The 21,310-nt window shown below is 41.9% G+C and overlaps 1 protein-coding gene and 1 long non-coding RNA gene across 2 annotated transcripts; one reads left to right on the forward strand and one right to left on the reverse strand.

Annotated features, from left to right (window-relative positions):
* Positions 1 to 1,772: 1,772 nt before the first annotated feature.
* On the forward strand, positions 1,773 to 2,923 carry IFNA16 (interferon, alpha 16). Its single transcript, XM_002689555.6, has one exon. It carries the CDS (start codon positions 2,017 to 2,019, stop codon positions 2,713 to 2,715), a length of 699 nt encoding a protein of 232 aa, XP_002689601.2. The 5' UTR covers positions 1,773 to 2,016; the 3' UTR covers positions 2,716 to 2,923.
* Positions 2,924 to 6,295: 3,372 nt separating this feature from the next.
* Positions 6,296 to 13,562, reverse strand: LOC104969299 (uncharacterized). Its single transcript, XR_003036004.2, has 3 exons — positions 11,831 to 13,562; positions 9,773 to 10,015; positions 6,296 to 9,329 (listed from the first exon to the last, which is right to left on the reverse strand). It is a non-coding gene; the product is annotated as an uncharacterized lncRNA (long non-coding RNA).
* Positions 13,563 to 21,310: the final 7,748 nt, after the last annotated feature.

Here is a 21,310-nt window from a genome sequence, read left to right on the forward strand (position 1 = left end):
TGGAAAATGCAAGGTTCCGAGCTCCCAACCAGAGAACACTATCGCTGGCAGGACTACAAGACTCCCTCTCCAGCTCTCAGCACTGTGAAAACAAAAAGTGTTTTCCCCCAGTAGTAAATCAGTATCAAAAGACTCACTGAGGATGCTGCACCCTGACGATCTGCAGAGCCCAGAACTGCAAACTCTCCAAAGTGGGCATCCCAAAGGAACTCAAGTAAAAGAGCTCTTGGCCCTCCTACAGCTGCCTGGAGAAGCACACTGTCCAGGGCTCAAGGGAAGGATATTTTATTGCTATTTTTGAGTTGCTAAATCCTGTGCTCAATCCTGTCTGACTCTTTGCAACCCCATGGACAGCAGCACGCCAGGATTCCCTGTCCTTCACTATCTGCTGGAGTTTGCTTAAATCCATAACCACTGAATTGGTAATGCCATCCAAACATTTCCTCCTCTATAGCCCCCTTCTCCTCCTGCCCTCAATCTTCCCCAGCATCAGGGTCTTTTCCAATGAGTTGGCTCTGTACATCAGATGGCCAAAGTACAGGGCTTCCCTGGTAGCTCAGATGGTAAAGAATGTACCTGCAAGTGTGGGAGACTTGGGTTTGATCCCTGGGTCAGGAAGATCACCGGAAAAGGGAATGGCAACCTACTCCAGTATTCTTGCCTAGAGAATTCCATGGACAGAAGAGCAACTGGCTGGCTACGGTCCATGGGGTCACAAAGATGAAACATGACTGAGCAACTAACATTTACTTACATATTGGAGCTTCATTCTTGACTGGTTTGATCTCCTTGCTATCCAAGGGACTCTCAAGAGTCTTCTCCAGCACCATAATTTGAAAGCATTGATTCTCCTGCACTCGCCTTCTTTATGGTCCACCTCTCACATCCATACAAGACTATTGGAAACACCATAGCTTTGACTATACAGACGTTTGTTGTCAAAGTGATGTTTACTCTTTTTAACATGCTGTCTAGCTCTGTCATAGCTTTTCTCCCAAGTAGCAAGTGTCTTTTAATTTTGTAGCTACACTCAATGTCCACAGTGATTTTGGAGACCAAGAAAAGAAAATGTGTCACGGTTTCCACTCTTCCCCCATCTCTTTGCCACAGATGTCAGAAGCTTAGGTTTTTAAATGTTGAGTGTTATGTGAGCTTTTTCAGTCTCCTCTTTCACCCTCAACAAGAGGCTCTTTAGTTCTTCTTCGCTCTCCTCCATTGGATTGGTATCATGGTCCTATATTATTTATTCCTATCAAAGTCGTTAAGAACATCCATAAGAATGTCAAGAGCTAAACAGAAAGAAATGTTATAAAATTTAGATGAATATTCAGCAGACAGGGAATTAAAAATTGATTTCTGAAATGTAACAAAGTTAAAAGTACTTCAAAATAAATATGAAGAAAATAAGCTAAGATTTTCAATGATTTTGAGTTTTGAAAGATTTTTAAGTCTATCTATACTGTGGTATTATTATATATTTTTATATGAATTTCATATGAATATGTAATTTGGTACATTACTATTTATATAAGTAAATATTCTCCATTAAAAGTCATTCTTCAAACTCATTCATAAAGTTAAATAAAACTCAGCAGCTTTTACATTTATTGTACACCTTTCATTTTATGGCATTGTTAACCCTAGGGTGAATACAACAAGGAAGCTTTGCACTTTCCTTTTCTATGTATAAAGATATGCATGGAGTACAAAGATGGATCCACAGCATAAATGTATTGTCAAAATTTCATGGTGGGAGTAATTAGGGAAAAAAATCTCAGAAGACTTTGTCAATAGGGGAAGGGAAGGCAATAATGAAAAAAATGTTTGCGAAACACTGTCGTAACCCATTTGGAGAGTGCAAATTGAAAGCAAAAACAAAAGACGGAACTTTCATAAAATGGAAACCATGGGCTCCTATTTAAGACACAGGCCTGAAAGAAGGTCTTCAGAGAACAAAGAGAGCAGGTTCACAGAGTCACCCATCTCACCAGGCCAGAAGCATCTGCAAGGTCCCCGATGGCCCCAGCCTGGTCCTTCCTCCTGGCCCTGCTGCTGCTCAGCTGCAATGCCATCTGCTCTCTGGGCTGCCACCTGCCTCACACCCACAGCCTGGCCAACAGGAGGGTCCTGACGCTCCTGCGACAAATGAGAAGGGTCTCCCCTTCCTCCTGCCTGCAGGACAGAAATGACTTCGCATTCCCCCAGGAGGCGCTGCATGGCAGCCAGTTGCAGAAGGCTCAGGCCATCTCTGTGCTCCACGAGGTGACCCAGCACACCTTCCAGCTCTTCAGCACAGAGGGCTCGGCCACCACGTGGGACGAGAGCCTCCTGGACAAGCTCCGAGCTGCACTGGATCAGCAGCTCACTGACCTGCAAGCCTGTCTGAGGCAGGAGGAGGGGCTGCGAGGGGCTCCCCTGCTCAAGGAGGATGCCAGCCTGGCTGTGAGGAAATACTTCCACAGACTCACTCTCTATCTGCAAGAGAAGAGACACAGCCCTTGTGCCTGGGAGGTTGTCAGAGCACAAGTCATGAGAGCCTTCTCTTCCTCAACCAACTTGCAGGAGAGATTCAGGAGAAAGGACAGGACACACACCTGGTTCAACACAGAAATGATTCTCACAAACCAACAGACCACAGTTCCTCCTGTGCTGCCATGTCAAGGACTCTCATTTCTGCTGTCATCCTGCCCTGAACTGAATCAATTTGTAAAATGATTTCAGGTATATTAAATGACATCATGATCTACTCTACAGGCACTACTCAGTCGCAGATACTCAAGCTGATCCATCTACTTATTTATCTATTTGGACATTTATCTAATTTAATATTTATTTATTTATATATAAAGAATTAAATTATTTTGTTCATAAAATTATGTATGTATACTTAAGGGAAAAATATATTTTGTATACGTTTATATATATATATCATTAAACCTTACTATAAAAAACTTCCTTTCTTTTTCTTTAAAAAAAGCACATTAAGACTGAATATGCAACTTGATTAAAGAATGCATTTTACAATTCCTTCCCCCATCTTTATAATTTTCCCATTACAAGTAAAAATATACTTTCTCTAGCCCAGTGGTATGTTGCTCTCAGGACGTAGCTGTGAGGATAATGAATCCAATCATTTTTGTAACTTTGATTTTTTTAACGGAAAGTAACATTCACACTTAATGGAATGTGAAGTCAAGTGGGCCTTAGAAAGCATCACTATGAACAAAGCTAGTGGAGGTGAGGGAATTCCAGTTGAGCTATTTCAAATTCTGAAAGATGATGCTGTTGAAAGTGCTGCACTCAATATGCCAGCAATTTGGAAAACTCAGCAGTGGCCACAGGATTGGAAAAGTTCAGTTTTCATTCCAATCCCAAAGAAAGGCAATACCAAAGAATGCTCAAACAACCACACAATTGCACTCATCTCACACGCTAGTAAAGTAATGCTCAAAATTCTCCAAGCCAGTCTTCAGCAATACGTGAACCATGAATTTCCAGATGTTCAAACTGGTTTTAGAAAAGGCAGAGGAACCAGAAATCAAATTGTCAACATCCACTGGATCATCAAAAAAGCAAGAGAGTTTCAGAAAAACATCTATTTCTGCTTTACTGACTATGCCAAAGCCTTTGACTGTGTGGATCACAAAAAATTGTGGAAAATTCTGAAAGAGATGGGAATCCCAGGACACCTGACCTGCCTCTTGAGAAACCTATATACAGGTCAGGAAGCAACAGTTAGAACTGGACATGGAACAAAAGACTGGTTCCAAATAGGAAAAGGAGTACGTCAAGGCTGTATATTGTCACCTTGCTTATTTAACTTATATGCAGGGTACATCATGAGAAATGCTGGGCTGGAAGAAACACAAGCTGGAATCAATATTGTCGGGAGAAATATCAGTAACCTCAGATATGGAGATGACACCACCCTTATGGCAGAGAGTGAAGAGGAACTAAGGAGCCTCTTGATGAAAGTGAAAGAGGAGAGTGAAAAAGTTGGCTTAAAGCTCAGCATTCAGAAAACGAAGATCATGGCATCCGGTCCCACCACTTCATGGGAAATAGATGGGGAAACAGTGGAAACAGTGTCAGACTTGATTTTTCTGGGCTCCAAAATCACTGCAGATGGTGATTGCAGCCTTGAAATTAAAAGACACTTACTCCTTGGAAGGAAAGTTATGACCAACCTAGATAGCACATTCAAAAGCAGAGACATTACTTTGCCAACAAAGATCCATCTAGTCAAGGCTATGGTTTTTCCAGTGGTCATGTATAGATGTGAGAGTTGGACTGTGAAGAAAGCTGAGCGCCGAAGAATTGATGCTTTTGAACTGTGGTGTTGGAGAAGACTCTTGAGAGTCCCTTGGACTGCAAGGAGATCCAGCCAGTCCATTCTAAAGGAGATGGGTCCTGGGTGTTCTTTGGAAGGAATGATGCTAAAGCTGAAACTCCAGTACTTTGGCCACCTTGTGTGAAGAGTTGACTCATTGGAAAAGACTCTGATGCTGGGAGGGATTGGGGGCAGGTGAAGGGGATCACAGAGGATGAGATGGCTGGATGGCATCACTGACTCAATGGATGTGAGTTTGAGTGAATTCCGGGAGTTGGTGATGGACAGGGAGGCCTGGAGTGCTGCAGCTCATGGGGTCACAAAGAGTAGGACACGACTGAGCGACTGAACTGAACTGAACTGAACCTAAAAAACAATAATGAGTTAATTTATAATAAAATGTTAACTATTTTTAAAATAGTATAATTAGTAGTAGAAATGACTATCAGTTAGCTTGAATGCTACAATGAAAGGGAGAAAAATGGAATTCCCCCAGTAGAAGGTGGATCAAGCTGTGAGAGGATGTAAAAATAAAAGGTAACTACTTATAATAGACATTTCAGTGCAAATGTTCAATGGATATTGGAGATGGCAATTTACAAGCAATTTCATAAAGTGTAAGGCGTAACAGAAGAACTCATCAAATAGGACGAGAGTATGGAATGAGAAAAGGACTTAAAATGGAGTCCCATGACCTCAGTCTTAAAAGGGAGGGAATGGCACAAGAACGCGTCGATGGAACGGCCATGTGTTAACAGCACACGAGGGCAGGAGGATAAGGGAACCCAGGAGAACGGCTCTGCAGGGCAGTTTCCTCAGAGGCAGGAAGCAAAGAGCAGGGGCTGTGAAGTGTGTGGTTCTGGTCTCCAGTCCTGGGCTGTCCTGGTTAGATCCTAGTTCTCTTTTCCATAAAGTCCTTTGTCCATCCTTGCTGGTAATGTCACCTCGTGGAGCCTCTGCATTGCTACTGGAAGACCAAATCCCAAAAGAGTTCAGAAGCCAATTTTTTCCCTTCTTATACTATAAAAGTAAGAAACATTATTAATGAATGAAGCGTTTGATTTTCTGCAACCTCCAAGGGGACTCACGCCAAGGGCCACCTTCCAGGATTGCAGCTGCTAGTGCCCTTGTCCCCATGCCAAGCCCCTGCTGACCCACCTCCACAGGAGACTCCACCTTTAGCAGGTAGGTCTGGTTTGGTACCCTGTGCGGTCACTGCTCCTTTCCACTGGGTCATGGTGCACTCAAGATTTTGTTTGTCCCCTTTGAGAATGGAGTCTTTTTCCAACAGTCCTGTGGAAGTCCTGTAATTAATCACACTGGCCTTCAGAGTCAGATTCCTTGGGGATACCCAGTCCCTTTGCCAGATCTGCAGGCTTGGAAGCCTGACATAAGGCTCAGAACATGCACAACAGTGGGAGAACTTTTTTGGTATTACTGTTTTCCAGTTTCTCGGTTTCCCATCTGGCAGGTATGGGGTTTATTTTTATTGTGATTGAGCACCTCCTTCGCCTTGTTGCAGTTTCTTCGTTGGCTTTGGACGTGGGGTATCTTTTTTGGGTGGGCTCCAGAGCCCTCCTGTGGATGGTTTTCAACAGCTAGTTGCAATTTCGGTGCTCTCGCAGGATGAGATGAGTGCATGTCCTTCTATTCTGCCATTTTGAACCAGAAGCTAAGCCAAAACTTTGATACTTCACCATTGAAATAGGCTGAAGTATCTCATGCACACCCATCATATCTTTTATTCACCACCATGGACATACTTTGGCTGAGATTTGAACAGAGGGTTAATTACTGGAATTAGGTATGTTGCCTGTCTTCAAATAGTATGATTTTCTAAGACAGATCTTAAAAATCAAATGTCAATGTGCTGTACAGAAAATATTATTATCGAGGCATATCCAAGTTCCTGCAGTAACAAGTCAGGGTTCATTTATAAAAACTGATCAACAAAGATCCCACCAATTTATACATTTACCATATTTCAACTTTTATTATTTTAAGAATTTCTTATAGTCTGTAGTTTCCAAGATCAAAGTCTTTCTTTTCATTTTAAACACCCCTCCCCTACACACATCCTCCATCAGGACCTTCTAACTGAGAGTCCCTTAAATGGGGAGGAAGTGACTCCCCAGAGCAGGAGCAAGTCTCCATTTCCTATTCCCACCCAGCATCCTGCACAGTGGTAGGATACTACTGGTCCTCAGGGTTGTCAATAAAAGTTTAAGTGTAATAATGATAATAATAATAATGATAAGCTTAAAAGAGTTTTACCAGTTAAACTGTTTGAAGACAACAATCTTGCTGCATTCTTTGTGGGTTACTCTTGTCTTCTCAGGTGACCAGTATATTTGTTATCTGGGCATCTCTTTAGTTCTCCCTCAATTTCCTGCATCATTTAGTCCAGTAGATTTTTCTGTCCTATGCTACAGTTTTCTCGGCTTTAAAATAGGGAAATGGGAGTGGATACACGTGTATTTATAGTTGATTTATATTGTTGTACAGCAGAAACCAGCACAACATTGTAAAGCAATTTTTCTCCAATTAAAAACAAAATAGGGATAACAGGAATACTGTAGTCCATTCAATATACCATCTCATGTTATGTACTCTATATGACGTTAATATAAACAACTTACAAAATTATCTTACATGAGTAGATTATATAAAGCATCACGGACACATGAAACAGCTGTGAGAGTTGTTACTGTGACAGGTGTATACAAAGGTTTCGCCATTATTTCATGTCTACCCTAAAGATGATTATGTTGTATCTGTGCCTTACTCAGCTCTAATTTTTAATGCAAAAATTCTACCTCTGCAAATTAGAATACGTTAATCTTTTCTAGTATTGTACAAACCATATCTACACATCTTGAAATTTTACTAACAAATAAAATAACTTATGACTGTACCAAGCACACTGAGATATTTAGCAGGCATCAGATCAACATGCAATCAGTTCATTTGGCATATAAGATGCTTATTAAGTAGCAAATGGTATATTAAGTGTAAACCTACATTATGCTGAAATAAAAAACATCTTGATTATGAATTTTAAAGCAACTTATCTATATGAAATGAAATTTTTAAAAAGTTAATAAAACTCTCCAATGAAAAACTATGTACAAATTTGAAAGCTTAACATAAGATCCTTAGTTAAAAGAAATGAGAAGAAAAAAAGATTTTGAAAATTGACATTAATTCCTTAAGGTAGTTACTGGGTCATACATTTGTCAAATATGGCTTTTACTCAATTGAACTGAGATGAACAAAGAAGTAATTTTGAAAACATTACAGATCATTTTGCTTCCACTGAAGCCAGGAACTCAAAGTCTTGTTTTGGCATAAGGAAAATATTTAAACTTGGTGTGAGTTTAAGATTTATCTATACATTTAAAAATATTTTTCAACTACTTGAACGTTGCAGGAGAAATTATCATTTATATTAAATAAAATCATTTCCCCTTTCCCCAGGGGCTCCTGTAAGACTGTCTTGTCCTCAAGTCTTTCCACTGCATGGTCCCAATATCTAGATTACTGTCCAGAATGTAGATGCCTTTCCCCTTTCTCCAAATTAGTCTTTTTCCCCAAAAACAACTTGGAATCTGAAAACATACCGCAACATGCTCAGATTTACAGCCATCAATCACAGCATAAACAGGCACCAGTGTAAACTGCTCTGGCTAAAATCTCCACCCAGGAAGGTGAGGATGTATGCAGGGGCAGGTGCAGAAATCAAAGGCTCTGAGCAAAGCCACTGAAAGGCTCCCCTGGGCAGTCTGGCCCGAAAAGGAAGGTTAGTCACTGCTCCTGGGGCGCCACGCACTCCCTGGGCCCCAGCAGCACCTAGCTCAGCTGGAGGCTCCTGCCTACAGGGACTCTCCGGTTCTCCCTGTGGACTTGGTGCTGGAGTTCGAGGCGCTGGACCTGGAGACAGGTGTGCTGGGCGAGCAAGGCCAGTTGGTCTGTTACAGGGAGTTCTGTGGTGCCCTCCCGGTAGCTGGGGCGCAGGGAAGGCAGCTTAGAGCACCTTGTTGAGCTGTAGCCCTCAGTTTCACAGAAGTGCTGAGTTTGGGGGATTCCTGGTCTCTCAGAGGGTGGCAATGGTGATGATCACCATTCTCCAGGGCTGGAGAACACCACCCTCCATGTCATCAGGGAAGGGGTTGGCATCTGGTGGGCTTGGTGATGCTGCAGATGTCAGGTTGTGCCAGGCTTTATCCAGCTGTTCTCAGCACCTTCCTGCAAGTAAGGTCTGTAAATAGGTCAGAATTGTCACTTTCTGCACTTTTCTCAATTTTGTTTCCACTAAAAAACTTCCCTTCTATTCTTGGCATCAGAGAATGTCACAGCTTCGATGCTTCTTTTGTGTTATTACACTGGAAATGAAATTTTGTTCATGGAAAAGTCTCAGTCCAAAAGGAGATATTCATCTATATGAGTCAACTCAGCTTGAAATAAAAACATGAAGCTCAGTCTAACTCTCTTCTTTAGTCTAAAAGAGAACTTAGAGGTATGACTCCATAGTCTATTTTGACAGTTTTTAAATTGAACCAAAATAAATCTAGCCATAACTCTCTGCATTTTCTTTTTAAGGTCTAATACATAAGGTTTTAATTCTTCCACAATTATTTACAGGACCCTAGCTCTCATTTTCTGATGGTCTACAGATAATAGTGGCATAATACTGAACATGGGTTAATTCATACAATTCTCTTCATTCTGTACCAAAGTGTGCTGACTGCACACACATGGGACAGTGTGCCTGGAGATGTGGATTCCAAGAGAGTCACGTGGGGATGGGGTCTGCCATCCTGGGAGCAGGAGAGTGGACACTGGAGGAGGATGAGGAGGAAGGAGGCAGCAGGAGCTCAGAGCAGCTGAGGGCCAGTACTCAGAGCTGAGTACGGAGGAGGGACTGGGAGCAGCAGGAAGCTCTGCTCTCACACTATCTGAGGTCCTGAGCGTAGCCGACACCAGACTTTCACTTCCTCTCCTAAAAGATGAAGACAACTTTAGTACCATCACAGAGGACATTGTATAGTCCAAATAATACGAAGTTTGCAAATTATAGGCTGAGCACATGGAAATTAGTGAATGATAACAGTCTTTTTATCAATATAACCAAGAGTCACCTGTTTACTCCACCCTCAGTCCAACCAAGAGGAGCTCTGCCTGAAAGTCCCTTAACACTGTCAAGGGTCTGCATTTTGAGGCCCCAAGTGTTAATTCTAGGAGAGGGACTGCCTGCAGGACTCTGAAGGAGCCCAGGAGCCCAAGTTTCCTCCCTTTTGATCAATGCCTGGTACATTATGGAGAGAAATCCCACAGCACTTGAAGTTCTTTGCAGAGAAACAGATTCTAGGAAAGTTGTCTAATGAAACACAACTGCTCTGTTAATATGGAGAAGGCAATGGCACCCCACTGCAGTACTCATACCTGGAAAATCCCATGGATGGAGGAGCCTGGTGGGCGGCAGTCCATGGGGTCACTAAGAGTTAGATACAACTGGGCAACTTCACTTTGACTTTTCCGTTTCCTGCATTGGAGAAGGAAACGGCAACCCACTCCAGTGTTCTTGCCTGGAGAATCCCAGGGACAGGGGAGCCTGATGGGCTGCCGTCTATGGGGTCGCACAGAGTCGGACACGACTGAAGCAACTTAGCAGCAGCAGCAGCAACTCTGTTAATAAATGAGATAAGTCGTCCTTTTCCTCAACCTCAGTTAGTTTCAGTTAGACCACCTCTGATGCTACTTTTTAAGACACTGATTATGTTATACTTTAAAATCACACTGGGAGAAAAAGAAACCAGATTTGTAGTTACCAAAAGTAAGGGGTGGCTGAAGAGGAAATCAGATGAAGGCAGTCTAAAGGTAATATTTTTTCTTAATAGAAAAAAAAGGAGACATTAAAAAAAAAAAAGATATGGAGAGAAGGAAAATGGTTAAAATGCTGTGTTTTGAGGCTCCCCCCAAAAGCATAGTCTAGGATGGGGGCAGCCAACAAGTCTATAAAGGAGCAGATCCCAAGATTCCAGGCTTATGGCAGTCCTAGAACATTATGGAAAGAAATCTTACAGCCCTTGAATTCTTTTGCAGAGAACCAGCATTTTGAAAAATTGTCTGACAAAATAATGGCTGCTCTGTGAAGAGTATAAATGAGGTAAACAGTCCCTTGGTTGGATGGCATCACCGACTCAATGGACATGAGTTTGGGTAAACTCTGTGAGTTGGTGACGAACAGGGCGGCCTGGTGTGCTGCGGTTCATGGGGTCGAAAGAGTGGGACACGACTGAGCGACTGAACTGAATTGAACTGAAACAGTTCCTTACATCATGCTCAGTTAGTCTCAGACCACCTTTGGTGATATTATTTTAAGACAAAGACTTTTTTAATGGTTACAGAGACCAGGAAATCGGTTATACAATGAAACAGGAAAGAATGACAAGAAATGGGACATTCCTATACTTTCATCCAGGGAAGATGGCAACAGTACTTCTAAAGCGATTTCTTGGGTTAGTACTGGGACAAAGTAAGAAAGGACTTCTCTTAAGCGTGATATGTAAAAAGGCACCAAGTCTAAGACAGCAAGATAAATAATATTATAATTCAATATTAAAAAACGAAACTGCCAAAATATACATGCTGAACAAAACATCAAAATTTTCAAGAAAGACAAGAAATGCCCTTTTATTTGCAAGACCATATGTGTCTTACAAAGAAAGGCTTCACATTGCCAATGAAATCTGGGCAATTTTCATTTCATCTATAAAATTCTTCCCAAAGAAAATGAAAAGATCAGACCTGTAAATGCCCTCAACGCTTTGTACAGGACACTGCCTCTTCTTCCTCTGGTTCCTCTCTCCCTCTCTCTCTTCCATCTTCTTTCCTTTCTTTTTGACTGCACAGCACTGCATGTGGGATCTTAGTTCCCAGACCAGACATCACATTGGCACCTCTTGCCTTGAAAGCTCAGTCTTGCTCATTGGACCAGGGACATCTGCACTAATCCTTTTTTCTACACTACACACAAGGTGGGGTGCTGGCAGTGGTGTTTCAGAAACTCGGGTTAAATAAAAATTATTTAAGACTGTCACAGAGTCACAAGAAATTGTCAAATATAGAAGTGATCTTGAATATATTGAGCTTGCTTCCATTAAAGCCAGGAAAGTAAAATCATATTAAATTCTTGTTTCAGTATGAATAAACCATAGCTTAAAAAGAATTTAATAAAATACGAATAAATATTAATACATATTTTAATATTCATACCTAATAACATATACCTAATATTTTAAATGTTTTAATTAAAATAAATGTTTTAATACTCATACATTTAACATCATATATCTAATATTTAAAATGTTTTCATAAAAATATTGCACAACTAAAAGTTTTAAAATATTTAATGAGACAAATATAATTAAGTATAAATTTAAAGGCATACATTCCTGTTCGTTTTTGAATATTCTTACTTTTCAGTTGTTCAATACTTACTCCCTCACTTCAAGGCCAGCTCCTTGAACGACACCCTAAAAGTCCCAGAGCATCTCCAGGGGCGCACAGCTCCCCCGTCATCGGCCCGGGTGGGGACCGCGCTCGGACTTGCCCCCAGGGCGTCCCCAACACCGTCCAGTCGTCCCATAGCCGCCGCCAAGCTCCCCATTCCCTGAGCTGCCCCTTCTTCGCGCCAGAAACGAGCCCGAATCTGTAAAATCGGCCCCAACTCGCTCTAATTCTCCGCTTCAAACGCCTCAGTAAACGCCTTTTCTTTGTAAAAATGGCCTTGCTCTAGTTTCTGTGCGAAAAGAAAGCACAACATTCATTGGACGGCCAGGAATGCAAGGTTCCGGGCTTGCCATCACACAAAACGTCTCTGGAGAGGGCTCGGATTGAAAATTTCTTGGTGCTGCTGCTGCTAAGTCGCTTCAGTCGTGTCCGATTCTGTGCGACCCCATAGACGGCAGCCCACCAGGCTCCCCCGTCTCTGGAATTCTCCAGGCAAGAACACTGGAGTGGGTTGCCATTTCCTTCTCTAATGCATTTAAGTGAAAAGTGAAAGTGAAGTCGCTCGGTCGTCTCCGACTCTTAGCTATTTCTTAGTGCACTATTAAAGGAACAGCAACTTGGTCGCTGAGCAGCGACGCCTTTCTTCTCTGGCTGCCAAACCCGCTGAAACGACGTCTCAGAACTCCCAAACTCCCTAATAAAACCGATAAGGAGACATCCTGCGCCCTCTTGCGGCCTGCTAGAGAAGCGCTCTCCCACGACCGGGCGAAGAAACCTTTGGCTCATTGATTAGTGGTGTCCGCACGCCCCCTGTTGGCCTTCCAGTGAATCACGGAAACTCTGTATCAGTTCAGTTCAGTTCAGTCCAGTTCAGTTCAATCGTCCAGTCGTGTCCGACTCTGCGACCCCATTAACAGCACGCAGCATGACAGGCCTCCCTGTCCATCACCAACTCCCGGAGCCTACCCAAACTCATGTCCATTGAGTCGGTGATGCCATCCAATCATCTCATCCTCTGTCATCCCCTTCTCCTGCCCTCAATGTTTCCCAGCACAAGGGTTTTTTCAAAAGAGTCAGCTTTTCCGATCAGGTGGCCAAATTATTGCAGTTTCGCTTCAAAATCAGTCCTTCCAATGAACACCCAGGACTGATCTCCTTTAGGATGAACTGGTTGGATCTCCTTGCAGTCCAAGGGACTCTCAAGAGTTTTCTCCAACACCACAGTTCAAAAGCATCAATTCTTCGGCGCTCAACTTTCTTTATAGTCCAATTCTCACATCCTTACATGACTACTGGAAAAACGACAGCCTTGACTAGACGGACCTTTGTTGGCAAAGAAATGTCTCTGTTTTTTAATATACTATCTAGGTTTGTCATCACTTTACTTCCAAGGAGTAAGTGTCTTTTAATTTCACGGCTGCAGTCACCATCTGCAGTGATTTTGGAGCCCCACAAATAAATTCTGCCACTGTTTCCACTCTTTCCCCATCTATGTGCCATGAAGTGATGGGACAGGATTCCATAATCTTCGTTTTCTGAATGTTGAGCTTTAAGCCAACTTTTTCACTCTCCTCTTTCACTTTCATCAAGAGGCTCTTTAGTTCTTCTTCACTTTCTGCCATAAGGGCGGTGTCATCTGCATATCTGAGGTTACTGATATTTCTCCCAGCAACCTTGATTCCAGCTTGTGCTTCCTCCAGCACAGCATTTCTCCTGATGTACTCTGCATATAAGTTAAATAAGCAGGGTGACAATATACAGCCTTGATGTACTCCTTTTCCTATTTGGAACCAGTCTGTTGTTCCATGTCCAGTTGTAACTGTTGATTCCTAACCTGCATACAGGTTTCTCAAGAGGCAGGTCAGGTGGTCTGGTATTCCCATCTCTTTCAGAATTTTCCAGTTTATAAATAGTCTTCCAATAAACTGTGGAAACTCCCTATGGCCAAGATCTATTTGCTAGTGGCAGGAGTGATGCTCTGCTCCATCCCTGCTTGTCCTCTTGACAACAAAAAAATTTTCATACATTTGAGACAGATGAAACGATCCCCTCTCAGTCATGCCTAGACCACAGACACCACTTCAAGTTTCCTTGGAGAAGAGAGAATATCACCCCAATCCAGATGACTCAAGGCACCTGTTATCACCAATTGATGCTCCAGCAGATCTTCAACCTCTTCACCACGGAGAGCAGCCATGCTGCTTGGAACAGTGCCCTCCTCGACAAACTACTCCAGCCTGGGTCAGAGCCTGGAACAGCTGGAAGAAGTGACTCTGGGTTGCCCCGATTTGGGAATTGCTGTCCGGAAGTATTTCCAAGGAATCCATCTCTACCTGAAGGAAAAGGAATAGGCCCCTGTGCCTGGGAGGTTGTCAGAGTGGAAACTGAAAAGTGCCTTTCCCTCATGTAAGAATCCTCAAGAAACATCAACAGATACAATGAAAATTATACTTGTGACAACTCTCTACTCAATCAGATTGTTTTCTTAACTCTCCAAAGGGATCTGGACTTCTGTTTGCTTACAAGCTGAAAAATATCTGAAATAAAAGTCCTAGTTTTACAAAAACATTTAGACAGAAAAACAAAGTCTCTTTTCTAAAATAAACAATTTTATAACATAATGTAAAAGATCTTTATGTATTTGGGGGTATTTACTATTTTCAACATCTGAAGTTTACTTATTTATGGAAGTTTTTAGGAGAGTATGTTGTGAAAGGTATTTGTCAGTTAACCTAATGTTTAGCCTCTGTAACAGGTAAACAGAAACTCGGGTCAGGAATTTGATTCTAAAGAAAACCGTTCTTTCCTTCTTTGAAGAGCACAATGCAGGCCTTCTTGATCAAGTGAATCTTCTAGTTCGCTCTTCTCCAAAAAGTGAGTCAAGGAAATGGGTCCCTTTGTTTTGCAATTTTTCCATCATTAACACATGACTTCAATTTTGTCTGTAGTACTTGAGTCTATTCTCCTTGAAGGCAAAGGGAAAAGATTAGTGGATCACATGGGGTGTTTCCAAGGGCCAGGACTACACGGGGGTAACAGCACTTCTGCTCACATTACCCGGCCCAGGCTTATCCTCATGGGAGTCTCATTGCAAGGAAATTTGGAAATAATTGGATGATTAAGACAGAAGGAGACAAGTTCAGTGCACAAGACCATTTTTTCATTTTTGCACTATTTGTCCTAATGGAGCTCTGGGTGGGTGTGCAAGGGGAAAACCAATGTTCTTGCTTGCACACACTCTGATTTAAACTCTTATTTCACAGTTTCAGCTTGGGGAAGATGACAGAGCTGTCACTCAGAGTTCACAGGATCATAGACAATTTGAAAGAAGCATTCAGGTTGAGTCCCAAAGGCATAGGCCAATGAGGAAAACATCTACAAGTGTAGACAGAGTGTTTCCTTGCTGCCTGAGGGAGACAAGGAAAGAGTGATCAGGCAGCCCCTTGCAAGCACTTGAGAATCACTGAATGAAAAGTGGACACTGAGTCCCCCACTCACCATACCTTCCAAATATTGAAAATGCAAACTTGAAGAAAATATTTCTGCAAATGATCTTTAAAAAGTATCTCACACAATATTTCATCATATCTTCCCTTGTAGAAACATGAAGAATCTCTAAATCATTGTGTTCTCACATCATATATATCTAATAGATATTGGGTTTATTGTTTCTCCTATCATTACCATCCTTGTGAATTGATGTTACTTGAATATTGATTGAAAAAAATGTTACAGCCCAGACTAGACTTCGAGAAAACAGCGTTCAGTAAGATAATTTCTCTCCCTTCAGAAATTTTACAGACTTCGGAGGTATTCTGAGGATAAAACAGGGCATGTAATATCTTACAATTCAAGCTTCTTCAACAAAATAGCATAGACTGGGTAGTTTGCAAAGACCAGAAATGTATTCCTCAAAGTTAGTTCTCGAGTCTGGATATCCGAGAACTGTGTGTCAGCTTGGTCCAGTCGTGGTCAGAGCCTGCTTCAGGTCTCACACTGCAGAGTTCTCTCGTATCATCACAGGGCAGGAGAGGGACTAGTTTTTATCCACCTCTTTTATAAGGGCATTATTTCCTTTTGTGAGGCCTCCATCCTCACACCCTAATCGCTTCCCAGAAGGTCTGTCACCTGATATCATTACTTCGGGGTTTACAACCTCATGATATGACTTTGGTGGGGTCCTAACCATTCAGAACATAAAGGTCTTTAAAGTCTACATGCTTGGAATGTAGAAGGAAGAAAATAGTCACACTGAGCAAAAAAGAATGAGCAGGTTAGTAGGCAAAATAAGGAGACCAGGGATTCATATCCAAACTCTAGATTTTCAACCTGTTGTCAGGCTTTAATTATTATATGTCAAAAACTGGAAGCCAAACTAAAATGAAGCTCACCAGCCATGCAATGGAATAAAATAAGAGCATGGAAATGATCATTCACCATTCCTTGTGAGGAGTCTCTGAAGTATCTCAGGTCAGATCAGATCAGATCAGATCAGTCGCTCAGTCATGTTTGACTCTTTGCGACCCCATGGATTGCAGCATGCCAGGCCTCCCTGTCCATCACCAACTCCTGGAGTTCACCCAGACTCATGTCCATCGAGTCAGTGATGCCATCCAGCCATCTCATCCTCTGTCATCCCCTTCTCCTCCTGCCCCCAATCCCTCCCAGCATCAGAGTCTTTTCCAATGAGTCAACTCTTCGCATGAGGTGGCCAAAGTACTGGAGTTTCAGCTTTAGCATCATTCCTTCCAAAGAAATCCCAGGGCTGATCTCCTTCAGAATGGACTGGTTGGATCTTCTTGCAGTCCAAGGGACTCTCAAGAGTCTTCTCCAACACCACAGCTCAAAAGCATCAATTCTTCAGCGCTCAGCCTTCTTCACAGTCCAACTCTCACATCCATACATGACCACAGGAAAAACCATAGCCTTGACTAGATGAACCTTTGTTGGCAAAGTAATGTCTCTGCTTTTGAATATGCTATCTAGGTTGGTCATAACTTTCCTTCCAAGGAGTAAGCGTCTTTTAATTTCATGGCTGCAGTCACCATCTGTAGTGATTTTGGAGCCCAGAAACATAAAGTCTGACACTGTTTCCACTGTGTCCCCATCTATTTCCCATGCAGTGGTGGGACCGGATGCCATGATCTTCGTTTTCTGAATGTTGAGCTTTAAGCCAACTTTTTCACTCTCCACTTTCACTTTCATCAAGAGGCTTTTTAGTTCCTCTTCACTTTCTGCCATAAGGGTGGTGTCATCTGCATATCTGAGGTTATTGATATTTCTCCCAGCAATCTTGATTCTGGTTTGTGTTTCTTCCAGTCCAGTGTTTCTCATGATGTACTCTGCATATAAGTTAAATAAACAGGGTGACAATATACAGCCTTGACAGACTCCTTTTCCTATTTGGAACCAGTCTGTTGTTCCATGTCCAGTTCTAACTGTTGCTTCCTGACCTGTGTAGTAGTAATTGCCATGTAGGTAAAGATCCACCAAAGAGTACTGTGGTAAACTGCCTGCTCATTGCTGTGAGCTATGAGCATCAGGGAGAGTTTGAGTTCAGATACATGGCTCTGCGTATGACATCCGGCAAGTTCTTTTCTGTCAGGACCTCAGTTCAGTTCAGTCGTTCAGTCACTGGTGACTCTTTATGACCCCTGAACGGCAGCACACCAGGCTTCCCTGTCCATCACCAACTCTCAGAGCTTGCTTAAACTCATGTCCATTGAGTCAGTGATGCCATCCAACCATCACATCCTCTGTTGTCCCCTTCTCCTCCTGCCTTCAATCATTCTCAGCATCAGGGTCTTTTCCAATGAGTCAGTTCTTCACAACAGGTGGCCAAAGAATTGGAATTTCAGCATCAGTCCTTCTATTGCATATTGAGGACTAATTTCCTTCAGGATGGACTGGTTTGTTCCTTGCAACCCAAGGGACTCTCAAGAGTCTTCTCCAACACCACAGTTCAAAAGCATCAATTCTTTGGCACTCAGCTTTCTGGTCCAGCTCTCACATCCATACATGACTACTAGAAAAACCATAGCTTTGACCATACAGACCTTTAGGCCCAAGTAACAGCTCTGCTTTTTAATATGCTGTCTAGCGGAGAAGGCAATGGCACCCCACTCCAGTACTCTTGCCTTGAAAATCCCATGGATGGAGAAGTCTGGTGGGCTGCAGTCCATGGGGTCGCTAAGAGTCAGACATGACTGAGCGACTTCCCTTTCACTTTTCACTTTCATGCATTGGAGAAGGAAATGGCAAACCACTCCAGTGTTCTTGCCTGGAGAATCCCAGGGACGGTAGAGCCTGGTGGGCTGCTGTCTCTGGGGTCGCACAGAGTCAGACACGACTGAAGCGACTTAGCAGCAGCAGCAGCAGATTGGTCATAGCTTTTCCTCCAAAGAGCGAGTGTCTTTTAAAAAGTTTCATGTCTGCAGTTACCATCTGCAGTGATTTTGGAGCCCAAGAAAATAAAATCTGTCACTCTTTCTTTTGTTTCCCCATCTATTTGCCATGAAGCAATGGTACAGGAAGCCATGTTCTTAATTTTTTGAATGTTTTAAGTTTTCAGCCAGCTTTTTCATTCTCCTCTTTCACTTTCATCAAGAGGCTCTTTAGCTCCTCTTCCCTTTCTTGCCTTATGGGTGGTGTCATCTGCATATCTAGTTATTGGTATTTCTCCTGGCAATCTTGATTCCAGTTTCTGCTTCATCCAGCCCGGCATCTCACATGATGTACTCTTGATATAAGTTAAATAAGCAGGGTGACAGTACACAGTCTTGGTGTACTCTTTTCCCACTTTGGAACCAGTCCATTGTTCCATGTCCGGTTCTAATTGTTGCTTCTTGACCTGCATACAGGTTTCTCAGGAGGCAGTAAGGTGGCCTGGTATTCCTCTCTCTTGAAGTGTTTTCCACAGTTTGTTGTGATTCACAAGGTCAAAGGCTTTAGCCTAGTCAATGCAATAGAAGTAGATGTTTTCTGGAATCATGACCTAGTTGAGGACAATTAGGGGTGAGGCATCCTCCTGAGTTTAACATATGCTATGCTATGCTAAGTCACTTCAGTCGTGTCTCCAGGCAAGAACACTGGAGTGGGTTGCCATTTCCTTCTCCAATGCATGAAAGTGAAAGGTGAAAGTGAAGTCGCCTAGTCGTGTCCGACTCTTAGTGACCCCATGGACTACAGCCTACCAGGCTCCTCCATCCATGGGATTTTCCAGGCAAAAGTACTGGAGTGGGGTGCCATTGCCTTCTCTGGAGTTTAACATAGTGCTGGGCAAAGGCTGAAAAGCGTGTGGCACTTGCTACTTGAATCCCCAGACCACATGTGCCTTCAAGGAAGGAGACTCCTACTGGTTTTAGCAACAAACTCAGTATGACTGGTACCAGCAGGAATAGAGTGGAAATACCAGATGCTGTCTATTATAATTCCAGGAAATAGGGCCCAGATGAAGCAAAATAGCTGGGTCATTTGTAAACGCCTTCCAGTAGTAGAAGGAAATCTGAAAAAGTGCTTTAGCTACAATTACTTGTTGAGGACTTCCCTGATGGTGCAGTGAAGAAAAATCTTTCTTCAGGAGAGACAGATTCGATCCCTGGTCCAGGAAGTGTCCACCTGCCACGGAACAACTAAGACGGTGCTCCCCTGTTACTGAGACCCTGCTCTAGAGCCCACACGCTGCAATTCCTGAAGCCTGCACGCTAGAGCCTGAGGAGGACCACACAGCAAGAAAACCGGGTACTGCAAGGAAGAGCGATCCCCACTTGCCACAACTGACGAAAGTCCAGGCAAACAGTGAAGACTCAGTGCATCCAGAAATGAATAAGTAAATAAATAACCACAAAATAACTTGTTGAGTGATTACACTGGGCCTGGTACAGAGGATACCACAGGAAGAAGACAGAGTTCAGTCACTACAGAGCTGATTTGCCAAAGATGGTCACATATCTCTTATTTGAAGTTTGGAACATAAGGGGACAAGACAACATAAAATCCACTGTAAAATAAAAAGAATTCAGGAGCATAGCCAAAAGTTAAATCTTCCCATGAAATAATCAATATTTACCCCATTCTGAATTAATTACAAAGATGATTTCCTTTTATTTGAAAACAATAGACTTGGATTGGAACTTGAAAGTCATTTGGGAAATTTGAAATTTAATGCAAAGGAACAGAGAGAAAGATTCACATGGATGGTGATTCCTAAATCATGCTTTCTCACTGGTGATAATGCTACTTCCATGCATGCAGACATTAGTTTTCTGGAATATGAACAAATCTTGTCATTACAATGATTAGTTATTACATGTCAAAGCTCAACCTGATACAACAAAATCTAACCCCTTAGTATTTATTTCTGTCTTTGGCCTTTCTTGTGTATCATACATAAGAGAAGCATTGAGACTGAGTTTATGGAATATAAACAAATTGTATACAAGATCAGTGGTACAACCTAAGGTGACTAGATGGTACAACCTAAGTTAACTGGAGGACTTTCCATCATTTGCTTGATCTCAAAGTCATATTGTGAGAATTTCCCTTTCTGTACTTCTGAGAAACCATTGTCCATCTCATGCATGTTGCTTATGTTTGAAGGTCAGTATGATTTGGGGTCCAGAAATTAAATAAAAATGGAAAATTTCTTTGTAAATAAAATACAAAAAATATTATCGTTTCTTACCAAAATTCTACAAAGATGGTTCAACATATCAAAGTATTAAAGAGAAAAAATGTTGATAATATCCAGATGAATATGTAGCAGGCAGTAAAACTAAAAATTATTTTCTGACATGAAGAAAATTCAATGATAAATAGTTTAAATATTAAAGAACTATTTTTAAGTTATTCAATGATTTGAGCAGCTTTGAATGACTTTTAAGTATGTCTATATCTTGGTATTATTAAAAGTATTTATGTAAATTTTATTTCAATATGTAATTGGATACACACCTACTTATAAAAGTAAACATATGACATTAAAAATCACTCTGAAAACTGAGTTTATAAAGAAAAAATAAAATTCAGTAGCTTTTAAATTTAAATTATGGCTTAAATTTTTATGTAATTCTAAACTACACTGAATACAAAGAGTAAGATTTACACCTCCTTTTTCTATGTACAGAGAAAAGATATTCACAGAGTACATAAATACATACACAGTATATCTGTGTTATCAAAATTTCACAGTGCAGGGCAATTAAGAAAAAATATCTAAAAGGCTCTGTGGGCAGAAGAAAGAAGAGCAACATGAAAAAAAAAATGATTGGGTAGTGCTGCCCTAACCCACTGGAGAGTGCAAACTGAAAAGCAAAAACAAAAGTAGAAAATAAGAGGGAACTTTCACAAAGTGGAAACCATGGGCTCCTATTTAAGACACAGGCCTGAAGGAAGGTCTTCAGAGAATCTAGAGAGCAGGTTCACAGAGTCACCCACTGCCCCAGGGCAGAAGCATCTGCAAGGTCCCCG

Source organism: Bos taurus, chromosome 8, assembly GCF_002263795.3.
Source record: "Bos taurus isolate L1 Dominette 01449 registration number 42190680 breed Hereford chromosome 8, ARS-UCD2.0, whole genome shotgun sequence".
NCBI classification, from domain to species: domain Eukaryota; kingdom Metazoa; phylum Chordata; class Mammalia; order Artiodactyla; family Bovidae; genus Bos; species Bos taurus.

Coding starts and splice junctions, on each gene's coding strand:
- IFNA16 (XM_002689555.6), top strand. CDS start 2,017: ATGGCCCCAGCCTGGTCCTTCCTCCTGGCCCTGCTGCTGCTCAGCTGC.